The 21,799-nt window shown below is 35.6% G+C and overlaps 1 protein-coding gene across 1 annotated transcript in view; it reads left to right on the top strand.

Moving 5' to 3' along the window:
* Positions 1-279: 279 nt before the first annotated feature.
* The window catches only part of GABRG1 (gamma-aminobutyric acid type A receptor subunit gamma1), a 78,570-nt gene continuing 57,050 nt past the window's right edge, over positions 280-21,799 (top strand). The window contains exons 1-2 of the mRNA XM_055339187.1: positions 280-458; positions 14,346-14,494. Coding sequence (XP_055195162.1) covers positions 346-458; positions 14,346-14,494 — 262 coding nt within the window. The 5' untranslated portion in view covers positions 280-345. The remainder of the gene's footprint in view (positions 459-14,345; positions 14,495-21,799) is intronic.

Consider the following 21,799-nt stretch of genomic DNA (forward strand, 5'->3'; position numbering starts at 1 on the left):
CACCCTCCCCGAGGGAGCCCGCACCCTCCCAGAGGAGCCCACTTGCACCCGCCCGCACTCCGCCTGCACTCCGCCCGCACCCCGCTCGCACCCTCCCGGAGAAGTCGCACCCCGCTTGCACCCTCCCGCACCCTCCCGGGGGAGCCCGCCTGCACCCGCCCGCACCCGCCCGGAGGAGCCGGTCCGCGCCCCGCCCGCAGCCGCCCGGAGGAGCCGCACCCCGCCCCGCCGCACCCGCCGCACCCCGCGGGCTGACTGGCGGGCACCTGGCCGGGGCCCCTCCCGCCGCCGCTGCTCCCGCGGCTGCCCAGGTGCGAGGCGGGTCGGCGGAGAACTCGGCGGACGATGCCCCCGATGGGTCCCTGGAAAGCTCCCCCCTGCTCCCCTTTCCTCCTGGGGAGTCAGAGTAGAGTCCTGAGGCTGCTCTTCTTGCTCCTGACCCTGCATCTGGGCAACTGGTGAGTGGGTTCCTTACAGCTCTGCTTTGCGAGCAGCCCCCTTGCCCCCTCGTTTCTTTTTCTTTGAAAAAACAAAAAAATCCTTCTAAGTTAAGGCTTCTGCTTTGCTCGGGGCACATCCTCTGATCTCCTGATAGAATGAAGGAGCCTGTGGGCGACAGCAAGCAGGCCCGCTCACTTTGGGATTTGTTTTATTTTGTTTTGTCTTGTGTGACTTGACACACTGGAAACCAGTAAAGCTTCAATTCCTGGGTGGGGGGAGGGGATGAGGAATGATTTTGCTACTAAATGTAGTGAATAAATGTCATTGATGAACTTTCTGGATAATTCTGCATTTTAAAGAGAAAGTTATTTTAGAAACTTGTTACACAATATGATAGGTATGATGCTTTCCTATAAACTAATATTGCTTTTTCCCGTATCCTTTTTTTTTTTTTTTCATCTGCTATTCTGGAAAAAAACAAAGTTACATATGGAGAGAGATTATAAATATGGCTTAAAAATCAAGTTTGAGAGTGTGCCATATTTAAGTTAGAGATAACCATGTATGTTTTATTGAGCTATCTGAATAATTTTTATTTTAATTGGTTGTCTATGGGGAAGTAAAACATTGTATGGATATGAATGTGTGTGTGTGTGTGTGTGTGTGAGAGAGAGAGAGACAGAGACAGAGACAGAGACAGAGAAAGAGAGATAGAGCGACAAAGAGAGAGACATTAGCAACCTTAAGCCTCCAACTCAACAGGAATAAGATTTGGGCTCCTTGGGATGTAATATCTTCCAATAAAACTTTGAAATCATTCTGGCAGAAAAATAAAAAGCCCAGCTATTGCACCTGCATATAGGAGTAGTGGCTGAATGGAGTGAAAATATATTAAGACACAGACACTTTTAAGGTCACGCTATTCATATCATGTAACAGTGTTTCATATAATGCACATTTAACATTATATTCTTATGTGAGCCTGTTTAGGACTCAAGAGTAAAATGCAATCACTGTGCAGATGGAAACATGACTTTATAACCATTTGCATCATGACTAAAATAAATTATTTTGATGATTAATTTTACTATATGAGAGTGAATGTCTTTGTCCATTACCAGTAGATAAGAACAACTAAAAAACAAAACAAAACAAAACAAAAAACAGCAACAACTATACTTTCTCTCCAAAAACACAAAAACAGAGAATGGATTAAGCTCCACTAAGCAATATCGGACTTGCCAGGAAATGTTTGACACACAGTGCATTTTTTTTTAAGTATTACAGTTTTAGTTTGTATACCCTTTCCCCTTAGAAACTTAAATTTGTTCTGCATGGGCACAAGCATACTATAGACTATTTCTTAGATGTAAGTTGTGTCATAATGTTTTTATTTCTTTGAATATATTGTAAAAGCATAGAAGATATTTTGGGAGACCATGTATCAGTGTTTTCATGCATCTTTATAATATTACAAGTGAATCTGTTCTCATAAGTAAAAACAGATTTACCCAGTGGTTTTCAGAAATAACAACCTGTATGCTCCTTTGCCAATCTAAGTGCAAGTTTCCCTTGGAAACTAATAGGCAAGCTGATTACTGAAATATCCCCCCCCCCAAATAAATAAATAAATAAATAAAATCGTTGTTTAGTTTTAATGCATATCTTTTGTATTTGAGTATATTTACATTATTATCATAATAATTGGCTCCAGCACTCTCTTCAAGCTGCTCAGAGTTAAAGAGTTATGTAGTATAGTTGACAGAGATGGGTTCTGGAAGTCTGGAGATCTGTGTCAAGAGTCCTCAGCTTCATTGAACAGTTTCTTCATCTAAGGAATGGACGGTAGTAGGAGATCATTTATTTCCACAGTTTTCACATTCCATATGTTTAATATTTGAACCAAACATAAAACAGCTAAATAGTTGCACTATTGGCTTTTCTTTGCAGTTTTCAAGAGTGAAATTCTAATTGGAATTCCCTGTACTTTTTTTTTTTATCATATTTAAGAGTGAGTGAGAGGGAAATGTTATGCATTTAAAATAGATAAATAATTCGTTTTATTGTAATAGTATAGATAATGTGGATTATTCCGGCCAATCAATAAAATAAGATTAAAAAATAAAGCTGTATGTTGCCATTATAATTAGCTGTCAGGGCCTCCATAATAAGAGTTTATGTCTTCACTTGGAACTAGCTACAGTTGTGGTGAAGTTTTCACCCTCTTACTATTCAGTCGGAGATAATTGGTATCAACATGTATAAACCTTTTACATTCATATTTCCTTCTCCCTCTCTCCTTCTTTTGAGGGACCTTTCTTTTGAAACTAGTCACAACTGGTTCTGTTTATAAGAATTTAGTTGTCTTCTGCTGGTTTCTAAAATAAATCCTCAAAGTCATCTCTTTGGGAATTTACCGAACTGGAAGTTGTTATTTCTTATATTTAGCCAAAGACAATTTCTGTTTCCTCATTAGTTTCCATCAAATTCATACAGTAGAGACACTATTGATTTTTATATTGCTGAACTATGAAAGCCTATCCTATTGTCTTTTTTTTTTTTTTTTTTTTTAGCCTATCCTATTGTAACTAGAAGCTGTAGTCATGGTTCCTGTGTTTCGTTCTCTGTGAGGCTCTATGGCATCTTGACAAGTTGGTTAAAATCCCTTAAGCTCGATTTGACTTATTTATAATGTGGAAAAAAAATCTAATTATAATCAGATTTTTAAGTAGAGTTGAAAAAGTGCTTGGAGATATTAGTTGTTCTAAAAAGTAATTTGTGATACGCTTTGACTAAGAAGTTACATTTTGACAGAGCCCAAGGAAAATAACTTGTTTTGTTTTTTTCAAACAATTTCATGAGTCAGTAATCATACAATTTAGCAGTAGGTTGTCCAATTGAAAATATTCAAACACATTTGCTTTATAGAGTATATTATTTCCAAGTAATTTCAGTAATGTATTTTGTGGAGGTGGTAGTAAATGATTTTTCTTTAGGCATTTAGATTTTTGACTTAATTTTCTAATACAATACGGATGCAAACTTGAGGACAAAATTACTGAGTAATGATGTTCCATGATGATAAAATATTCAAAGAAGGGGCTGAGAGACAAAATGCTTTTGAAGCTACCATGCAAATACTGTAATAGATAAATCCCCTGTATATAGTCTTTTAGGCATATCCTCCTTCTGTTTTGTTCCATTTTATATTATGAGACATGCTTTTGCCTAAGCAACAAAAGGAAATGTCTGACTTTTCATTCAATCATTAAATAGGCTAATCTGATACTTTATAGTTATATGAAGGTGATTAAATTTTATCTAAGAAAATATTAATGAAGGCAGAGTTCCAAAAGAGAAGAGACAAGGGAGAGTGGGGGGTGGGGAAGCTCTTGAGATAGTATCAAAATATGATAAATAACTGCCACAAGGGAAAGAGGAAAGGTGGGCATAAATTAAATGTATGGGCCTCAGGAGAATAATTCACATATACACATGGTACCAATTGAGAATCCTGGACTTGGCCATTAGAATGTAAATTCTAGCTTTAGCTCCACCATTTCCCACTAGGGTGATTTCAGGAAAATCTTTGAAGCAGAGAGTCCTCATTTGTGAAAATGGAAATGACATTCTCCTTTCCAGCTTGTTTCAAGACCAAGAGAGAAAATTTGTGCAAAGTACATAGAACTTAAAATTTTAACTGAGAAGATATAACAATAGATATACGGAGAATTACAGTGATTCTAGTATTATTTATGCCGGGGGAAGTTGTCTCAAGTGCAGTAAAATCCTTGAACCCTTATGCATTATTAGGTTTGTTTTGGATTCCGGAGGGATCATTCATTCTTTTATCCAACAAATACTCCTGAATGCCTGTTCATGTGCTATACAGAGTGCAACACGCTGGGTTTACAGTGGCGAGTAGTCTAGACAAGAGTACTACTACCTGCATGCAGTTTATACTCCATGCTAAGGCCTAGATTTATGGTATTAATCGAATCAAAATATCTTGTAGTCACAATAAGGAAACATACATTTAGAACTCCAAGGATGAACAGAAGAGTCTGCTGTTGGAAGAGATCTCAATCAAGGCAGGAGAATTAGAGAGCTGTGAGATTTCCCATCAGCAATAACCAGAAGACCATGGGGGAAATGTCTCCAAAATTCTAATGACAAACATTCAGCCTAGAATGTTATACTTAGCCAAATCACCAATCAAGTATGAAGAGAGAATAATGGTTAGATATTGTTCTTCTCCCCATTTTGCAGATGGGAACACTGGGGCACAGCCATTTTTAGGAACTCGCTAATAAACATCTTGCTGGTAAGTGCTGGATCCAAGACTGAAGCCCATGTGTTCTAGGCCCGGAGCCTGCCTTCCTAACCACCGCACTTCTCAGATTACAAATGCAATATAAGTCAAAACAATGAACATGACTATGGATGAATGGGGAAAAAAGAAAAAGAGGGATGGAAGCAATGAGGAAAAGAAAGGGCAGACAATGCAACTGATAGAAGCACAGCAGGTATAAAAATCTACTGGGTACCTATCACATAATCTGGAATATTCTGTGGAGCGCTAGATTAATTATTTTAGGAAAAACTTAAACAAAGTAGAGCCCTTGATCTGGAAAAAAAAAACCACCATAGGATAAAGAGTTAAAAGCAAGAATCTGGAATTGAAATACTTTTTTTTTTTTTGGAGGACTCAGATAGCAACTTATTTTTAAGGATGCTATATAAAATCATGGCTGAATGTATTACACGTAGGTATAGCAGGCAAATCATAACCGAGTAGTGAAAGCTGCGTGAAGGGAGATTATTTTTCCACACAAAAGGCCTCTAACAAAATAATGGATGCCTTATCACTAGACTTCTTCAAGCAGAAGCTTGTTAGAGTTCTTGTACTCTGTGGGAGGCAGATGAAATTTATGTCTCTTTCTATTTTTAAATATCTCAGAATCTAATTCTATCTGCCCTGAAATAGTTTAACCAACTGAAGCCTCATGTTTCAGGAAATAGTCTTAGCTATTAATTCACTCAGTAAACATTTATTGAACATTAGCATTCATTCAACAAATATTTACTCGGTGCCTACTGTGTGTTAAGCAGAAGTTCTAGCAACTGGAGATGCAGTGTTCAGACGGAATCTTTGCCCTAATAGTGCTTCAATCCTGTATGTAGGGTATGTATGTAACAGAATATAGGCTAGATGCCCAGAGGCCAGAGTCCCTGTCCTCTGTGACCCCGAACTCTAATAGTTTATGTTGATCATAAAATGCTATATTTGTTATTCAGAACTCTAGATGACCTATGATGTGGACATCAAGGAAGCTGGCATCAGTTGCAACAACGTTCTCAGCTGTCGTGGGTATAAATTTGGGTCAGTATTAGTGAAGAAGAGAGAGGGAGAGATAACATTACTAGTCGGTGGCCCGTGGTAGGGTGTCAGAGTTTAGTAGGCCTGTTGTAATTGAAAAATGGATTCCCGTGCCTTCTGGGAGATCCTTTCCTTTGGTCATCTAACGTGGGGCATTAAAATAGAAACATCCTGTTATAACCTGTATCATTCAGTTGAAGAGTGGACTTCTGAACTGCAGGAATCCTTTTCCCCCGGATACAGTGTACTTGGAGATTTAAAATTTCTCCTTCTTTTTAGACAGATGCATGGAGAACAAATGCATTGAGTTACCCAGGAGTGAAGATTGTTGCTAGGCATGAAGGACAGAGAAGTAAAGTTGCCCCCCACCCTCCACCCTAACCTGCAGCTACACGGGCATATCAGAAAGTCTGTGCTTTAGAATATAGTTAGCTTAATAAAAATAGTTTACTATTGGTGTGATCGGGGTGTGATTTGGCTTTCCAAGTAGTTTCAAGACTGCTAGAATCAAGGGTTCTGGACAAGTTATTTGATATTTGAGTAGATCTCTAGGACTTACTTGTGGTCGCATAATTTGTCAATTGCTTAAATACAGGGACACCTCTCACCTCTCAGTCACTCTACATATAAATATAATTATCACAATAATCTTCCAACACGTGAGAAAGTGTGTTTTGAGTAAAGATCATCTTTTTTCACAAAATCCCCATATTGACTAGAACAAAGTAACCATATTGGCTAGATTAAATTTAAGTGTTACTCAGACCTGTATGTTCTGTAAACTAATTTGTGGCTCCGTGCAGGTGGTTTATGAGTGTATGTTTGTGTCTGTCATTTCCTTAGTAACAGTTCTTTCTGAAAAATGTGTAAGCTGTCACACCTGGAATGACTAGAAAGCTAGCCTTGCTGTTTCTGTTCTATGCATTGGTAGTCTCTCCTTTTTAAGTGAATGGGTCTGAGGGGATCCTTATGTCAATGGAACTATTTTAATCTCTCATTTTGTGATCCCAGGACTTAGGAAAAAAAGATATTATTTTCTGCATTCAGAAGAACTAATTGCCAGTTCTTTTTTCCATTCAATTGTAGGATCTTTAAATATGTTTTCTTATTTAATAAGCCTCCACTTTGTAAAATTCTTAGCAGACTTAATAGAACTTATCTGATGCATCAGAGCATCAAAGTCTTAGAGAATGTGAACGTCATGAAGAATTATATTGTTTCTGAAGGACTGATTTATATTGTCAAGATCTATATATAAAAATTGGAACAATAGGGAATTTGGTGTTTATTTTAATATACTTTCAACTCAATGGTTATTTTTTAATAGACTTGATGAAAAGTATGGTTTATTTTCCCTCCTCTAAAAAATGTTTTCTTTTTATTCTGGCAGGAAAAATTTCATCTAACAGTTCTCTGCATAATTGGGTATCAACTCCCATATTGATTCTTCTATTTAGTTATGATGAATTTAACCTCTTACATCTGAACTATGGGATTCTGATTAAAATTTCATTAAATTTATAAGCTAATTTGGGGATAATATGTTAAAAATGTTGTTTTACAGCCAAAATGCTTACTTTGCCTTTACTTTTTTTGTGTTTTTATATTATTCAGTATTTTTTTTTTGTTTTTTCACATAAGACTCATACCTTCCCTATTACATTTCTTCTTAATAATTTTATGAGTCATACCGTTGTGAAAAAATATTCTATTCATTTTTATTTATGAGAGGCTAGTGCAGGTATCAGAAAGCTACTTTGTTTTTTTGTTTTGTTTTGTTTGTGTTTTTTTTTGTTTGGTTTTTTAAATTAATTTTACATTAGGCTAGCTACAATAATAAATTTTCCTATTAAAGCCAATAGCTCTAGTTTTTAGTTGTTTATTTTCTTGATTCACCGTAATTCTATATGCAAATAACAAGATGACTTCCAATATAGCTCTAATATTCTTTCCATTTGTTCACCGAATATTTTTATTGGACACCTACTAGGTGTTAGGCATTGAGCTATGTGCCAACGATACCACATTAAAAACCTTAACTTTTGCTTTCAAGGAGCTTAGAGAGGTCGTAAATAAATAAGGTAGTTAATTAAGATGCAATGTGATCTATTTTAAGGGGGAGTTAAGCCCTGGACATTTTGGAAACACATAGTAGAACACACATACTTAGTATTCCAGGCTAAGCTCCTTTCTCTTTCCTCGTATTTCCTAAGTATTCTTCTCTGTGTGTTAAGTGATAGAGCCCATATTCCATTGTGCTAAAAAAATAAATAATCATAGAATTGAGTGGGCTATCATTTCACTTCTCTAAAATGCTGAAAGTTCAGATCTATAACCCTGTCATGCTTTTATTTCTTTTCCTTCCCTACTAACTTTTACGAATAATAAAGATGACTCAGAGCTACAATTGTAGAAAGGAGCTCTGCACAAGAGAATTTAGCAGCTAGAATATAAAGGAAAATAGGAAAGCAGGAGAATTTGCTTTTTTATCTTTTACTTTTTCTTTTTCTCTTGATTTCAGATCTAAAATCAATAGCTGTATCTACTCTTTAAAAGCTAGCTCCTGTAGGTTTTGGCGTTAGGACATCTTCTACTCAAACATTAGAATGGGTATGTTTCTTTCCTGGAACATGTCCCTCGACTTAGGCTCTACAAACATATCTGATGTTTATAAGGAAACACTAACCTGTCTTGAGCAGCAGATCACAGATAAGGCCTGGCTTTGGAGTTGTATCTCCATCATCAAAACAGATTAATGGAAGAGTTTTCCCCAAGTGTCAGAACCAGGACATTTGCAGTCACCTTTATATGAACTATATACATGGTGACTATATAATTTATCATCCAAATTAGGCCATTTTGTGAGTGAAGGAGGATGCTTATTATTATTCTAGGCCAACGGGTGTAAACTGAAGCCATCCTAGACAAACCCTGATGAATATTTAGCCTTTTTATGAAAGACAGTTTATATTAATTGACTGACTTGCTATAGCCCTATATTATTTTTCTCCAGCTACAAAAATGAATTCTCTTTATAATTGTATGGTATAGCATACCTTGTTTTACCTAGCCTGTCTTAGTTATTATTAGTTCAAAACTTTTACTCGTTTATTAAGAACAGAAATTACACTCATCAAAGTACTTTTTCACATACAATCACTTATTATATAAAGAGATTTATTTGTATAATATATCAAAATAGCCTAGATAAAAAGAGACAAACCAATGCTGATGTAGGTGACTCAAAAATTTTCTTTAGTAAATAATTAGCTCTGTCAATTAAAAAATGTGAGCAACAGAGCCATGGAGAAGCAGATGCTGAGATGAGATTAGACATGTAAGAGATTTTTGAGAGAAATGCCTGCGTGAGATAATGGGAAGAAGTAGAAGTAGGCTGGGAGGGGCCTCAGATAATAATAGAGGTCCGACACTTGTGAAAGTCGGTGGGGGGTTTGAGGGGAGAAGTTTGCGTCAGAAGAGTCTCAGACTGTACTACTAACAAAATTTTTAATAAAGTTTTGACCGGGTCGGTGAGAGCTGCCCTTTAGAGGAGCCCCCAATCCTGCAGGAATGGGTCTGTACCAGGATTGCCACTGTGTTCAGTTATTGCTGAAAGTTGCCCACGTGAAAGTGTGGGTCTGGTGCAAATGCAGGTCTGGTCCGGGGGTGGGGGGTGGGGGCTCTGGCAGCTGGGGTCAGTCAACTACGTTCTTCCCAGGGAAGAACTGAGTAGCAAATTTTCAGGGCTGCCACTGGTGTTTTCTTGGCAGAGCACAAAGTTCTGCTTCTCTCTACAATTGGCTCTGTTTAATGATTTAATTTTATGATCAGAAATTTATTTCAAAACACTATCTGATTTATAGGAAAAGCCGGTTCATTTTTAGGTAGGCATTAATGACAAATTACCTCCTTTTCAATGTATTTAAAATTACAAAATTCTACAGAAAGACTGTAGCAGACTGCTAATAAACAAACAAAATTTAATTTTCTACAGCTCCACGAGGGTTGCATACTTAGTGTACTCATAATGCCGCCTTCCCATGAAATCTTCAGCCATTTTGATACATAGGTCTTGATAAAAACAAATTGTTATATGTTATTTTTCATATAACATTAAAATATGATGATGATTTTCTATTTTTTAATAGACTATTCACAAAATCAATCAAATGGCTACATCCGTTAACATCATAGGGTTATATAATTAATTACTTACACTCTTAGTGTTTAAGATTTGTGCTGTCATAGATAATAGTGTGATAAACATCTTTGGATATGATGGTTTTCTGTACCATTTGTTTAAGTAGTTATCTCCTTTATTAGAAAACAAAGAGAGGGGCACCTGGGTGACTCAGTTGGTGAAGCGTCTGCCTTCAGCTCAGGTCATGATCCCAGGACCTGGGATCAAGTCCCACATCAGGCTCCCTGCCCAGCGGGGAGTCTGCTTCTCCCTCTTCTTCTGTCTCTTCCCCAGCTTGTATGTTCTGTTGTTCTCTTTCTCTCTCTCAAATAAATAAAGAAATCTTTAGAAAAAAAAAAAAGAAAAATAGATCATCTAGATTAGAAATACAACTTTGTATTTTCAGACGGTAGTACCTGATATTTCCTCTATAAAAAATTAAAGCATTGGACAGGGAAGTTTAGCACATGTTAGAAAGTCTTTTTTATCAAAGAATGTGTGTGTGATTCCCGGAAATGATTATTCTAGCCTTTTGGAATTCAAGGATGGAGCCTAGCATCCTATCCATGCACAGTCCAAAGGGACTAATTGCCTACCATAACTGTTGCCACATTCTTAGGAATTAGAAAACTCACAGCCCAACCACCCTGGATTTTTGAATAAAGATAAAATGAGATGATACAATGGAAACTTCTAAAAAAATTTTAAAAAAGAGAGAAAACAATCTTCGAATTAAGTTAATCTTCCTGGTTCTATTATTTAATAGGGTGCATCCTGGAAATTCTATAAATCTATTTTTTTCTCATCTGTAAAGCAGGAATATTAATATTTATTTCACAGGATTACTCTGGATCAAATGACATAAAATGTGGAAAGAACCTAGCACAGAATTCCTGAAACATGGTGAGAACTTAATGGTGCACTATAGGCACTCAGTGGTTGATAATAACAATAAAAACATTAATCTTTAAAATAACAGCTACTAAAAGTTTATAGTCAGGGGTCTAAATATATTTCCATTAGTTATAAAACTATACTTATTCAACTTATTTCAAAGAAGTGCTGAGCCAGAGTCAAGAAAGTCTCCGTGTTCCCTGAGAAAATCATACTTCTTTCCCCCAAAATGAATGGTCACTCAATGTATATAAACAGCACAAAAATCATTCACCCTCTGAAGGATATGGAGACATCAGATAAACTATATGAACTATTTTTAAAATTGTGACAAGTACTTTTTAATCACCAAAATAATAACCACTAAGATCTTAATATAATTAATGAATATTCTGAAAGTAATTTAGAAAGCTTGGAGGGAAGATGTAGAAAAATTAATTATAATGAAATTTCCTTTCTATTATTGCCAAAAATGAGGACAGTTAGGTTTGTGGTGGCGCTGAGATTCTCACATTACCTCTGAGCTAGCTGGGAAAAGGGGGACTTCACTATGAGCATGTGCTTTTGGATTATCAGGATGTTGCTACTGTTAAAAAAATAGGAAAAAAAAAAGCTTTTTATTTTTTTTTTCTGGAAACTTCCATTTGACTATAATCATGTTTCAAAGAAAGATCTACTGCTTATATGTGCAGTGGCCTGCCTCTAACCACCAGATGTTTCATTCTATAAAACTGGAATATAAAGCTAAATGGACGCTCTAAAATCTGGGTTGTTGCCTATGGGTTAGCAATTCTAATTAGATAAGCTAACTTTCCTGGAGGACATGCCAGCAGGGATTCTTAATACTTCAGTATTTTCGGCGCCTTAGTTTATGAATGAATGGGTGTGTATGTGTATATTTTATTGAGAGGAAATAAGAAATTATCTTAAAGAAATCATATGACCGTACTTCAGTGCTTCAGTAGTATATACTTTTTGAAGTTAAACACGGCAACATGATTAATACAAATAAGCTCTTCATTAAAGACCTGTTAACTAAATGTACCATAGGGGTTCACATGAGAATTTAAGTTGTATACTGTGTAGTGAGCTACCCCCAAATCTCAATGACTTACAAGACCAAATGTTTCTTTCTCTGTCAGGCTACATGTCCATTATGGGCCAGTTTGGCCCTGTCCGTGTTGTCTTCACTCTGAGAGTGAAGTAATGGTGTAGCCCCTGGGTTTGGCTGGTCTTTGGGCAGAAGGACAAGAGAGATACGGTGAACTGTACACTGACATGAGATCTTCTTCTCGGTGGTGATGCGTGTCACATCTGCTCCATTAGCCAAAGCGAATCACAGGAATCACACAAGGCCACATCCAAGTTCAGTAGAACAGGGACCCATCATGCTCCTGCAAGGAAGGAGCATTTCGGGTCATGTGACCAAATTAGACATCAATGGAGTGAAAAGTATAATTCTGACAAGAAGGAGAGAAGAAATATTGAGAATAAAAGCCCAGACCATTATCTGTTGATAATAACTATCAATAGAATTGCTACTGAGAAGAAATGAGGTAGAAGGTATTTTAAAGGTGATGTTTTAATTTATAATGCTAATTTGTACTCATTAAGGATAAAGAGGGTGGATGTTGACTAAGCTATGGTAATAATTTTGCTATATATATATATATCTCAAATCATTCTGTTGTACACCTTACATTTATGCTATAATATGTCAATTATATCTCAAACTGGAAAATTTTTTACAGATTGATTCATTTATTTGAGAGAGAGAGAAAGAGAGAGCACATGACTGCATGCAAGTGGAGGGAGGGGCAGAGGGAGAGGAAGAAAATCCATAAGCAGACTCCCCCGCAGAGCCAGGAGCGTGATGCAGGGCTCTATCTCAGGACCCGGAGATCATGAGCTGAGCCAAAATCAAGAGTTGGCTGCTTAACTGACTGAGACACCCAGGGGCCCCTAAAAAAAATATTTTAAAAGGGATAAAAAGGTGAGGGCTGCAGTAGCTAAGATGTTTTAGGCCCAAAGCAAAAGAGATCTAAATGGATAGTGTAGAAATGTCAACTAAAGATATTGAATTACATTTGCATATTTACTGCTAGAGGGAAGCCTGTCTCTGAAACATATGGAAATAACTGATGTACTTTTGGATTTGCCTGATTTCACCAACGTAAGTGTTTTAGTTTTTGGACCCTTTTTCACTGGAGGACTGAGTAGAGTAACACCTGGATGTTAGTCCAGGATGTTCACACTCATTTGCCGATGGCCTTCTTTAAGAGTAACAAGGAGAAGTTTGTTACTTTTGATGAACTGTAGGTGAACATCTATTTTGCTGCATTTTCTACCACAGTGCAGAGTTAAGCTGAATCCATATACTTGCTAAACCCGGGGGTATAATGAGAAGCATTAAGTGGAGAGTTAGGACTTGATTTTCAGTTTTGCTAATAAGTGAGTTTGTGCATTGGCTAATTCCCTACCGTCTCCAAGTTTTCTCATTTGCAAAATAGAGGTGATGGTGTTACTTGATTTTTAAAGTCTCACTTCTATTCATAAAACTTGATAGTCATGCCCCTCTCTGTATATGTGGCAGGTAAGCAACCCATTCGCTTTTTAATTTTTTTAAATTTAAATTTAATTTGCCACCATATAGTATAGCCCCCAGTGCTCATCCCATCACGTGCCGTCCTCAGTGCCCATCACCCAGTTACCCCATCCCCCTTCACCTCCACTTCTGCAACCCTTTGTTTGTTTCCCAGAGTCAGGAGGCTCTCATGGTTTGTCTCCATCTCTAATTTTCCCCATTCTGTTCCCCTCCTTTCCCTTATAATCCCTTTCACTATTTCTTATATTCCACATATGAGTTAAGCAACCCATTCATGATTTGATGACAAGACAATCTCTGACAAAGTTCTTGGAATATGATGCCTGGGTTCTTCTGAATTGGAAGGAAGAAGCGTAGATGTGTTCAATACTTTTTCCTTTATTCTTCTTGTCTACACATGCATTTTTAAATATCTCACTAGTTCTTACAACTTTTCCTGTATTTATTTACCTTTTAATTTTGTGTTTTTGGGTGTGGTGGTTTAGAGTCACCCCATATAGTTGTGCAGATCGTGTACTGCACACATCTCGACCTCCATTCACATTTTTGGTGCCTAATTTCAATAGCCTTTAAGGACAACTGTGGTGGCCAAGATTCAATTTATTTCTTCAGTATTATGTGTTACATTTGCTGTACTGCATTCCTAATTTTTGAGTATTATTATATCAAGATGATTCATGTGAAGAAAGCATGAGCCTTACTGAATGTAAAATGTCATTAATGCTTTTTCCCCTCTTACTACTTCCCAACAAAATGATAAGAATTACGATAAATTTCAACTGTGTTTTTCAATACAGAATTTGGTTGAACTTTATATCATTCAAATTTTTTTTTGAATTATTTAGTGTTGATAAAGTGGATGACGAAGATGATGAGGATTTAACAGTGAACAAAACTTGGGTCTTAGCACCAAAGATTCATGAAGGAGATATAACACAAATTCTCAACTCTTTGCTTCAAGGCTATGACAACAAACTTCGCCCAGATATAGGAGGTAAGTTTGAGTTATCTCTTTGGGGTTTCGGTGACTATGAAAATCTTATTTACTAATGTCATCTTAATCATATAGCTCATATTCCTTGAGTGTCTGATGTATGTCAGAGACAGCTAGTTTTGATGATTATTAGTTAAATTGGCCCTTGTTGTTAAATTGGCACTGGTCATAGTCTGATGTGGGAGGAAAGGCATATCATATAAATACTTTATATATATTTTGATGTAATTATTTTATAGCTGTTACAATAAATGATACAACAGTAAAGTTTTGTAAAATTGCTTGAAAAGCTGAGAGATATTCTGTAAAAGAGAATATTTGAAAGCTAAGTAGGGTTCTAATTTTGTGCCAGCGCAGCACTGTTTTAATTAATTATAAGCCGGTTATAGTAGAGGTAATTCTACTTGTTTTTCTCGGTCCTTTGTATTTATGTATAAGTTTAATAATAATTAACTTCTGTATTTATGTATAAGTTTTATAATAATTAACTTCTAAGTCACCCCCCCATGACTTATTAAAAAGAAACAAAAATTATAACCAGTCAACATTATTTTTTTCCAGTCAACATTTTCACTGAGATTGCTTTAAGTCTATGGTCAATATGGGGAAATTGAAATCATTGCCATATTGAATTTTTGCTATACTAAATTCATGAACATCATGTATTTCTCTATTTATATATATTTTTATTGTTTTCTGTGAAGAAGAGTTGAATATGTTTTGCTCAATTTAATTTTATATATTTGGAATTTTTGTTGCCAATGTAAATGGATTTTTAAAAATTTATTTTCTAAATTTATATTAGCAGTATACAGAAGGAATAGTTACTTTACATATTTATTTTGCCTACAGAAGCCTTGTGAAATTTATCAATTTGGCTTTGTCAATTTTCTTGGTTGAAAATTTTCTTCTTTTTAATTTTTTTGAAGATTTTTATTTATTTGAGAGAGAGAGACAGAAAGAGCAAGTGCACAAGGGGAGGGGCAAAGGGAGGGAGAGAGAGAGAATCCACAAGCAGCCTACCACTGAGCATGGGAGCCAGGGCAAAGTGCGGGTGGTGGGGTTCAATCCCAGTACCCTGAGATCATGACCTGAGTGGAAACCAAGAGTTGGCCAGCCACTAACTAACTGAGCTTGCCCACAGGGCCCCCTAAATCTTCTTAAATTTAATCGTTTTACAACATTTGGTTTATTATGTTAATCTGATTTCCTCATATGCAATTTGGTGTTTTTTAAGACTGTTTTAATTATTTAATTTTAGGGTAAAACTGAGACTTCATAAAATAGTATCCATATGTGGAATTTCCATAAACCCTTTAACCTTAATGTTAACATTTTATATAACCATAGAAAACCTTATCTAAATCAAGAAAATAATAGTGATAGAATGCTAGTAACAAATCTACAAACCTTATTCAAATCATGGCCGGTGCCTCACTAAATTCTTTCCATCTGTTTCAGAACTCCAACCAAGATCATACATTGCATTTTGTTCGCATGTCTCCTTATTTTCCTCCAATCCAACGTAATTTCTATTTTTCTGTTTGTTCTATCAACTTGACAACTTTAAAGAGTACCGGGCAGTGGAATGCCTGTCTGTTTGTCTGGTATTTTCATTATTCCACTGAGTTCACACATTTTTGCGAAGGATAACACAGTAGGGATGTTGTGCCCTTTCCGTGCGTTTTATGAGGAGGAACATGATGTTAGTATATCTCTTTGCTGGTGCTGTTAATTTTAATCACTTGGTTTAGTGTGGTTTCTTTTAGGTTTCTCCACTGTAAAGTTATTATTTTTCCCCTCCTGGATTAATACACGTGTTGTGAGGAGATACTGTCAGGGCGACAAATTATGCAAACATTTCTTAGCACATGTTTGTTTGTTAAGCTAGCATCCAGCAATTCTTCTCTGTAGCAGCATTCCTGTGCTGTTTGCCAAACGGTGACTCTTTTGACACATATTAATTGTAATCCTGCTCTAAGGAAGAGCAATAACTTATCCTCCATTTATTTATCTACTCATTTATCCTCAGTGCAGACTTACACATATGTTTATTTTGTAACTTATAACCCATTACTATCATTATTTATTTTGTTGTTCAAAATAAATTTGGCACTGGGGCTTCCTATATTTTGGCTTCTGGGTCCTTCTCTACGTCCCCATCATTTTCTGATCACACCCTTACAAAAAGTAATATATTCCAGACTCTTCTTGATCCGAAGCAATAAAATTCACCATTTCTCCAAGGTATTTAGACTTCAAAGATGGGGGCACTGGGTATATTCATTAATATTGGGTGTTATTGCTTCTTAACCATTTCAGTGAGCAGAAGTAGAAAACATACGTTATATAAACACACAGGCATCTAGAGTTTAATATCCCTTTTTAAATGTATCATAAACCATGAGTTCATACTGATAGTTCTGCTTCCGAACTAAACACAATGTAGTTTGTTCTGTTTCCTCCTTCCTTATTTGTCATTTCTTTTTTCTAACAGTCAGGTACCTGACTCTGATTCACCCATAGTATGTTTTCTTATTTTTTAAAAAATTGCAGCAAATACAAAATGTAGTTCTAAAACTTTAACATCATTTGTCTATGAAAACAAATTAACTAGAATAAAATACCAAAGTACAGTTATCTTTATCTTTAGCCTTACAGAATATAATTCAAATAATATCAACAAAGTTACTTAGTTACTTATCTTTCCTATTCTCTTCAATGGCTATTTTATTTATTTTAATACTGTTTGCCTCAAGTATTACTGATTATATTCAACTTTGAGTGGAATCATCCATGTCTGCTTTTAGTATTTGCATTGTTTTATTTGTTTATATTTGATTCCTTAGACCACTTGGAGTCTATTGTATAGTATGAAGTATGAATCTCATTTTTCTCTTTACCAAATGGCTTTTCTGTTGGCTCATCATCATTTCTGAAAGAAATCAATCTTTGCTTCTGTTATTTGAGACACCCACTTTCTCATATATTACATTTTCTTGTGAACTTTGGTTATTTCTGATCTTTCTGTTCCATTCTGTTATCTGTTTTTTATTTATTTGTCACCACACTATAGTAAGAGTAGAGATTCAATAAATAGTACATTGAGGCTGAAACATTTTGTGTTAATGTCTTGTAAGGTGAGTTCCACCTTATATTTTCATTTTGTTTTGTTTTTCCTTTCAGTTTTTCTGGCTATTTTTGCTGCTTCTTTCTTTTTGTTTTGTTTTGTTTTTGTTTTGTATTTTGAGAGGGAGAGAGGGAATCAGAGGGGTAGACAGAGGGGTAGACAGAGGGAGAGAGAGAATCTTAAGCAGGTTTCCCACCTAGGGCCAAGCTCCAGGTGGAGCTCCATCTCAAGACCCTGAGATCATGACCTGAGCCAAAATCAAGAGCTGGATGCTTAACCAACTGAGCCATCCAGGTGCCCTATTTTTGCATTTTAAAATACAGTATATGGGCTTTATTATCAATAAATTTAGCCCTGTAAAAAAACCCTGCAAAACTTGTTTGTGTGTTTATTGGGATTATGTTAAATTTGTAAATTAACTTTGGGAGAACTAACATCTTCATAACACTGTGTCATCTAATACGGGAGCATCGGCTATCTTTCCTATTCTTTATATTTATTATTATTTTTATTTTTTAAAGATTTTATTTTATTTATTCATGAGGGACACACAGAAAGAGAGGCAGGCACACAGGCAGAGAGAGAAGCAGGCTCACTGCAGGGAGCCCCATGTGGGACTCGATCCCAGGACTCCAGGATCACACCCTGGGCCGAAGGCAGGTGCTCAACGCTGAGCCACCTGGGCATCCCTCTTCATATTTATTTTATAGTTTTCAGAAATATTTTAAAGATTTCCTCATACAGATTTTTCGCATTTTTAAAATTGAGTCCTAAGTATTTAATTTTTTCCCAGTTTTAAAGGGTATTTTTTCAACTATAATGTCCTCGACTGGTTATCGGGTTTGTGTGTCAATGTTAATGATTTATGAATGCTTATATTATATCCTCCTACCCTCCTGCTGCCTTACTGACTTTTTTTTTTAGGGTTAAGCATTATCTGACTTTTCAATATATACTATCCTATCATATATACAAACCTAATTTTTTCTTTACCAATTCACATGCAACTAATTGATATCTCTTATCTAATAGCATTCACTAATATCTCTAGTGTAATAGTGAGCAATAGTAGAAATTATAACTTTGCCTTTTTCTAGATCTTGTTAGAAATGACTAATATTTTGGCATATAAAGATTCACATTAAGAAATTATCCCTCGGGGGGAAAAAAGAAATTATCCCTCAATTTTCTTGATTTTATTGTTGAATCAGGAATTGGAATTGAAATTTGTCAAAGGCTTTCTTAGAATTTCTGGAATTATGAATTTTTTCCTCTATAGACCTATTAATATGGTGTATAATATTAATTGAAACCATTTGCACCCTGAAATGAAGCCCCCTTGGCCATGATATAGTATATACTTAGTGAGATGTTGGATTCTGTTTGCTAGTGGACTATTTAGTATTTTGCATTCGTATTCATGAATGATATTCATGTTTCACCTTATAGTTGAGACGTGTCTTCATCTTTTTTAGATATCCTTTTTATATTTGTTTCGTGATAGGAAGCTTTCCTTTATTCTCAAAGATCTAGCAATTTATAGAGCTTTAGTGACAACTGGCTTTTGGAGATTTGATTGAATTCCATTGTAAAACCATCCAGGTCTCCCGTTTTGGGAATAATCACCTTGTTTTCCTATGGAAATTGGTCTTTTCATACTTTATACTCTGTCAGGATCAATTTTGGTGTTCTGTGTTTCTTTAAGAAAAAAAATGTCCTTTTATCTTTGTTTTCAAGTTTATTTGCAAAGAAGTTTTCAAAGTAGTCTCTTAGGATTAAAAAAAATGTCTCCCGTTTCAAACTTTACTTCTGCTTTTGTAATTTCTTACTTTATATTTTATATAATTACCCCCCTTTTTTGGACAAGAAAATTGAAATAGTGTTTTCCTCTAATTTGCTAATGTCCGCCAAAGCCCAGGATCCATGAGTTCTATAGTTTTTGTATTAATTTCCTCAAAATTTCTACCTTGTCTTTATTACAGCCTTCATTGTATTTAATTTCATTTTACTTTTTCTTGTATTGCTAGTTTTTGAGCTGGGAATTTAATGATTTCTTTTTACTCTAAGTTTTTGGCCTGTTACTGGCCATATTTCCTTGCTTCTTTTGTAGATTTTGCCTTATAAAAGTAGCTGCTTTGTTATTTGGTTTATAAGTATTTTGTGTAATATCTTCATAATGACTTGTGGCTTTAAAAATTAAAAAAGAGACCTTATTTGTCACATTTAGGGGCCACTGCGGGGCTCAGTGGTTGAGCATCTGCCTTTGGCTTAGGTCATGACCCCAGGGTCCCAGGATCAGTCCCACATTGGGCTCTTCCTACAGGGAGCCTGCTCCTCCCTCTGCCTGTGTCTCTGCCCCATTCTGTGTGTCTCTCATGAATAAATAAATACAATCTCAAAAAAAAAAGTAAAGCTTTTTGGCTTAAATTGTGCTTTACCGAAAGTATGATTTCCTGTTGCTTCTATTATTTACATTTGTCTGGTATCTTTTTGCCTTCCCCATTAATTTTTGCCTTTGTGAATCACTTCATTTTAGCTGGCCTCCTGTATGCAGCATATCATTAGGTCTTGCTTTGTGAGCTAAAATGAAAAGATCTTTTTCTTTTAATAGCAAATTAATTCCGCTTCATTTGTGCGTATGACTGATGGGTTTGTTCTCAACACTTCCGTAATATTTTAGTTATATTTGCCATGCTTCTGTGTGAGATGTGGGTTATTTGCACTTTAACTGATAATATTTTTGGTTTAGTATTTTGGAAATTTTATGTTTTTGTTCTGGTTCGCCTTTGTATTTTTAACTTCCCTCATAGCATTAGTCCCCTTTTTTTTTTTTAACCTTTTGCTCTTGATTATCAGCTGTCACTGGTATCCTTGAAATCTCACCTACTATGCATAGAACAGTGAGCTTTTTCTGTTTTCCTCTCCTTTGCTCTATGATTTTTAGTCCACCTATTTTTTGCTTTGCAAGAATTATAAGTTTTAAATTGGTTTCAGGCTCTTGTTTCAGTCGTTAGTGTTTAATCTGTCTTGACACATGGTAAAATACTTACCATCAGTATTTTTTCTGAAGTTTTACCAGTCCTGTCCTGTCTTACACTAGTAGCTTTTTCAAGTTTTTATATGTTGAAAACTTTTTTCCATTGACTTGATGCTTAAACAGATTGACTGCATATGGCTTAGGCTTTCTTTCACTGTTTTCTATTTATCAGGCTATTTCCAAGTTGCTAGCTTTGTGTATCATTTCAGAGAAATCTGATGCCGAACCAATTCTTTTGCCCTCATAATTTATTTCATCTTTTTTTTTTCTCCTGGAAGCCTTTTGAATTTTTCTTTCTTTCAGTTGAATGCTCATACTAGGAATTATCTTACAGTTGTTCCTTTTGAGTAACTTTCCTTCTAGATAACCGATGTCCTTTAAAAATACAATTTCTTTCATCTCTAGAAAAATTTCTTCTTTCTCTTTCTTTCTTTTTCTTTCTTTCTTTCTTTCTTTCTTTCTTTCTTTCTTTCTTTCTTTCTTTCTTCTTTCTTTCTTTCTTTCTTTCTTTCTTTCTTTCTTTCTTTCTTTCTTTCTTTCTTTCTTTCTTTCTTTCTTTCTCTTTCTTCCCACTCTAGTATTGAATATTGGTTCTCTCCATTGTTTTAGGTTTCTTTCCCATGGGTTTCAGTTACACCTATGCTAATCAATCATCCTCTGCCTGCCTTCTAATTGCCACTTTTTCTCTGAATTCTCTTTATCTCACTTATATTTTCTTGATTTTTTCCCCTGCCTATTATTTTTTTAGTGTAATAATTCTTGATCACCTCATAATTTTGTCTTTCCCTTCTATTTCTTTTTTAAGTTCAATCAATTCTTTGGTCATTTCTTCCTGCTTGTTCTTTTCATGCATGTGATGAGGGGAAGACAGTTCTTTACTTATTTTCTGAATTTCTGATTCAAGAGTTTTTTGCTTATCTTTAGATGGTTGCTTGAATACATTTGACTGTTTATTGTCTTACAACTTTTTTTTTCTTTTGGTTAGTATTTTTTGAAGAGATTTTCCCTATTAATTTGTCCTAGGTTTTGATTTCTTATTTCTGCAACAGGTTTGTATGGATCTCTTCCTTTTTTTCCTACTATGTTTCTAGTTTGTGTTAAGATTCCTAATTAATTGATGTTCCTTTATGTCCTTATA

The sequence above is a fragment of the Nyctereutes procyonoides genome, unplaced genomic scaffold (genome assembly GCF_905146905.1).
Source record: "Nyctereutes procyonoides isolate TBG_1078 unplaced genomic scaffold, NYPRO_anot_genome, whole genome shotgun sequence".
Lineage (NCBI taxonomy): Eukaryota > Metazoa > Chordata > Mammalia > Carnivora > Canidae > Nyctereutes > Nyctereutes procyonoides.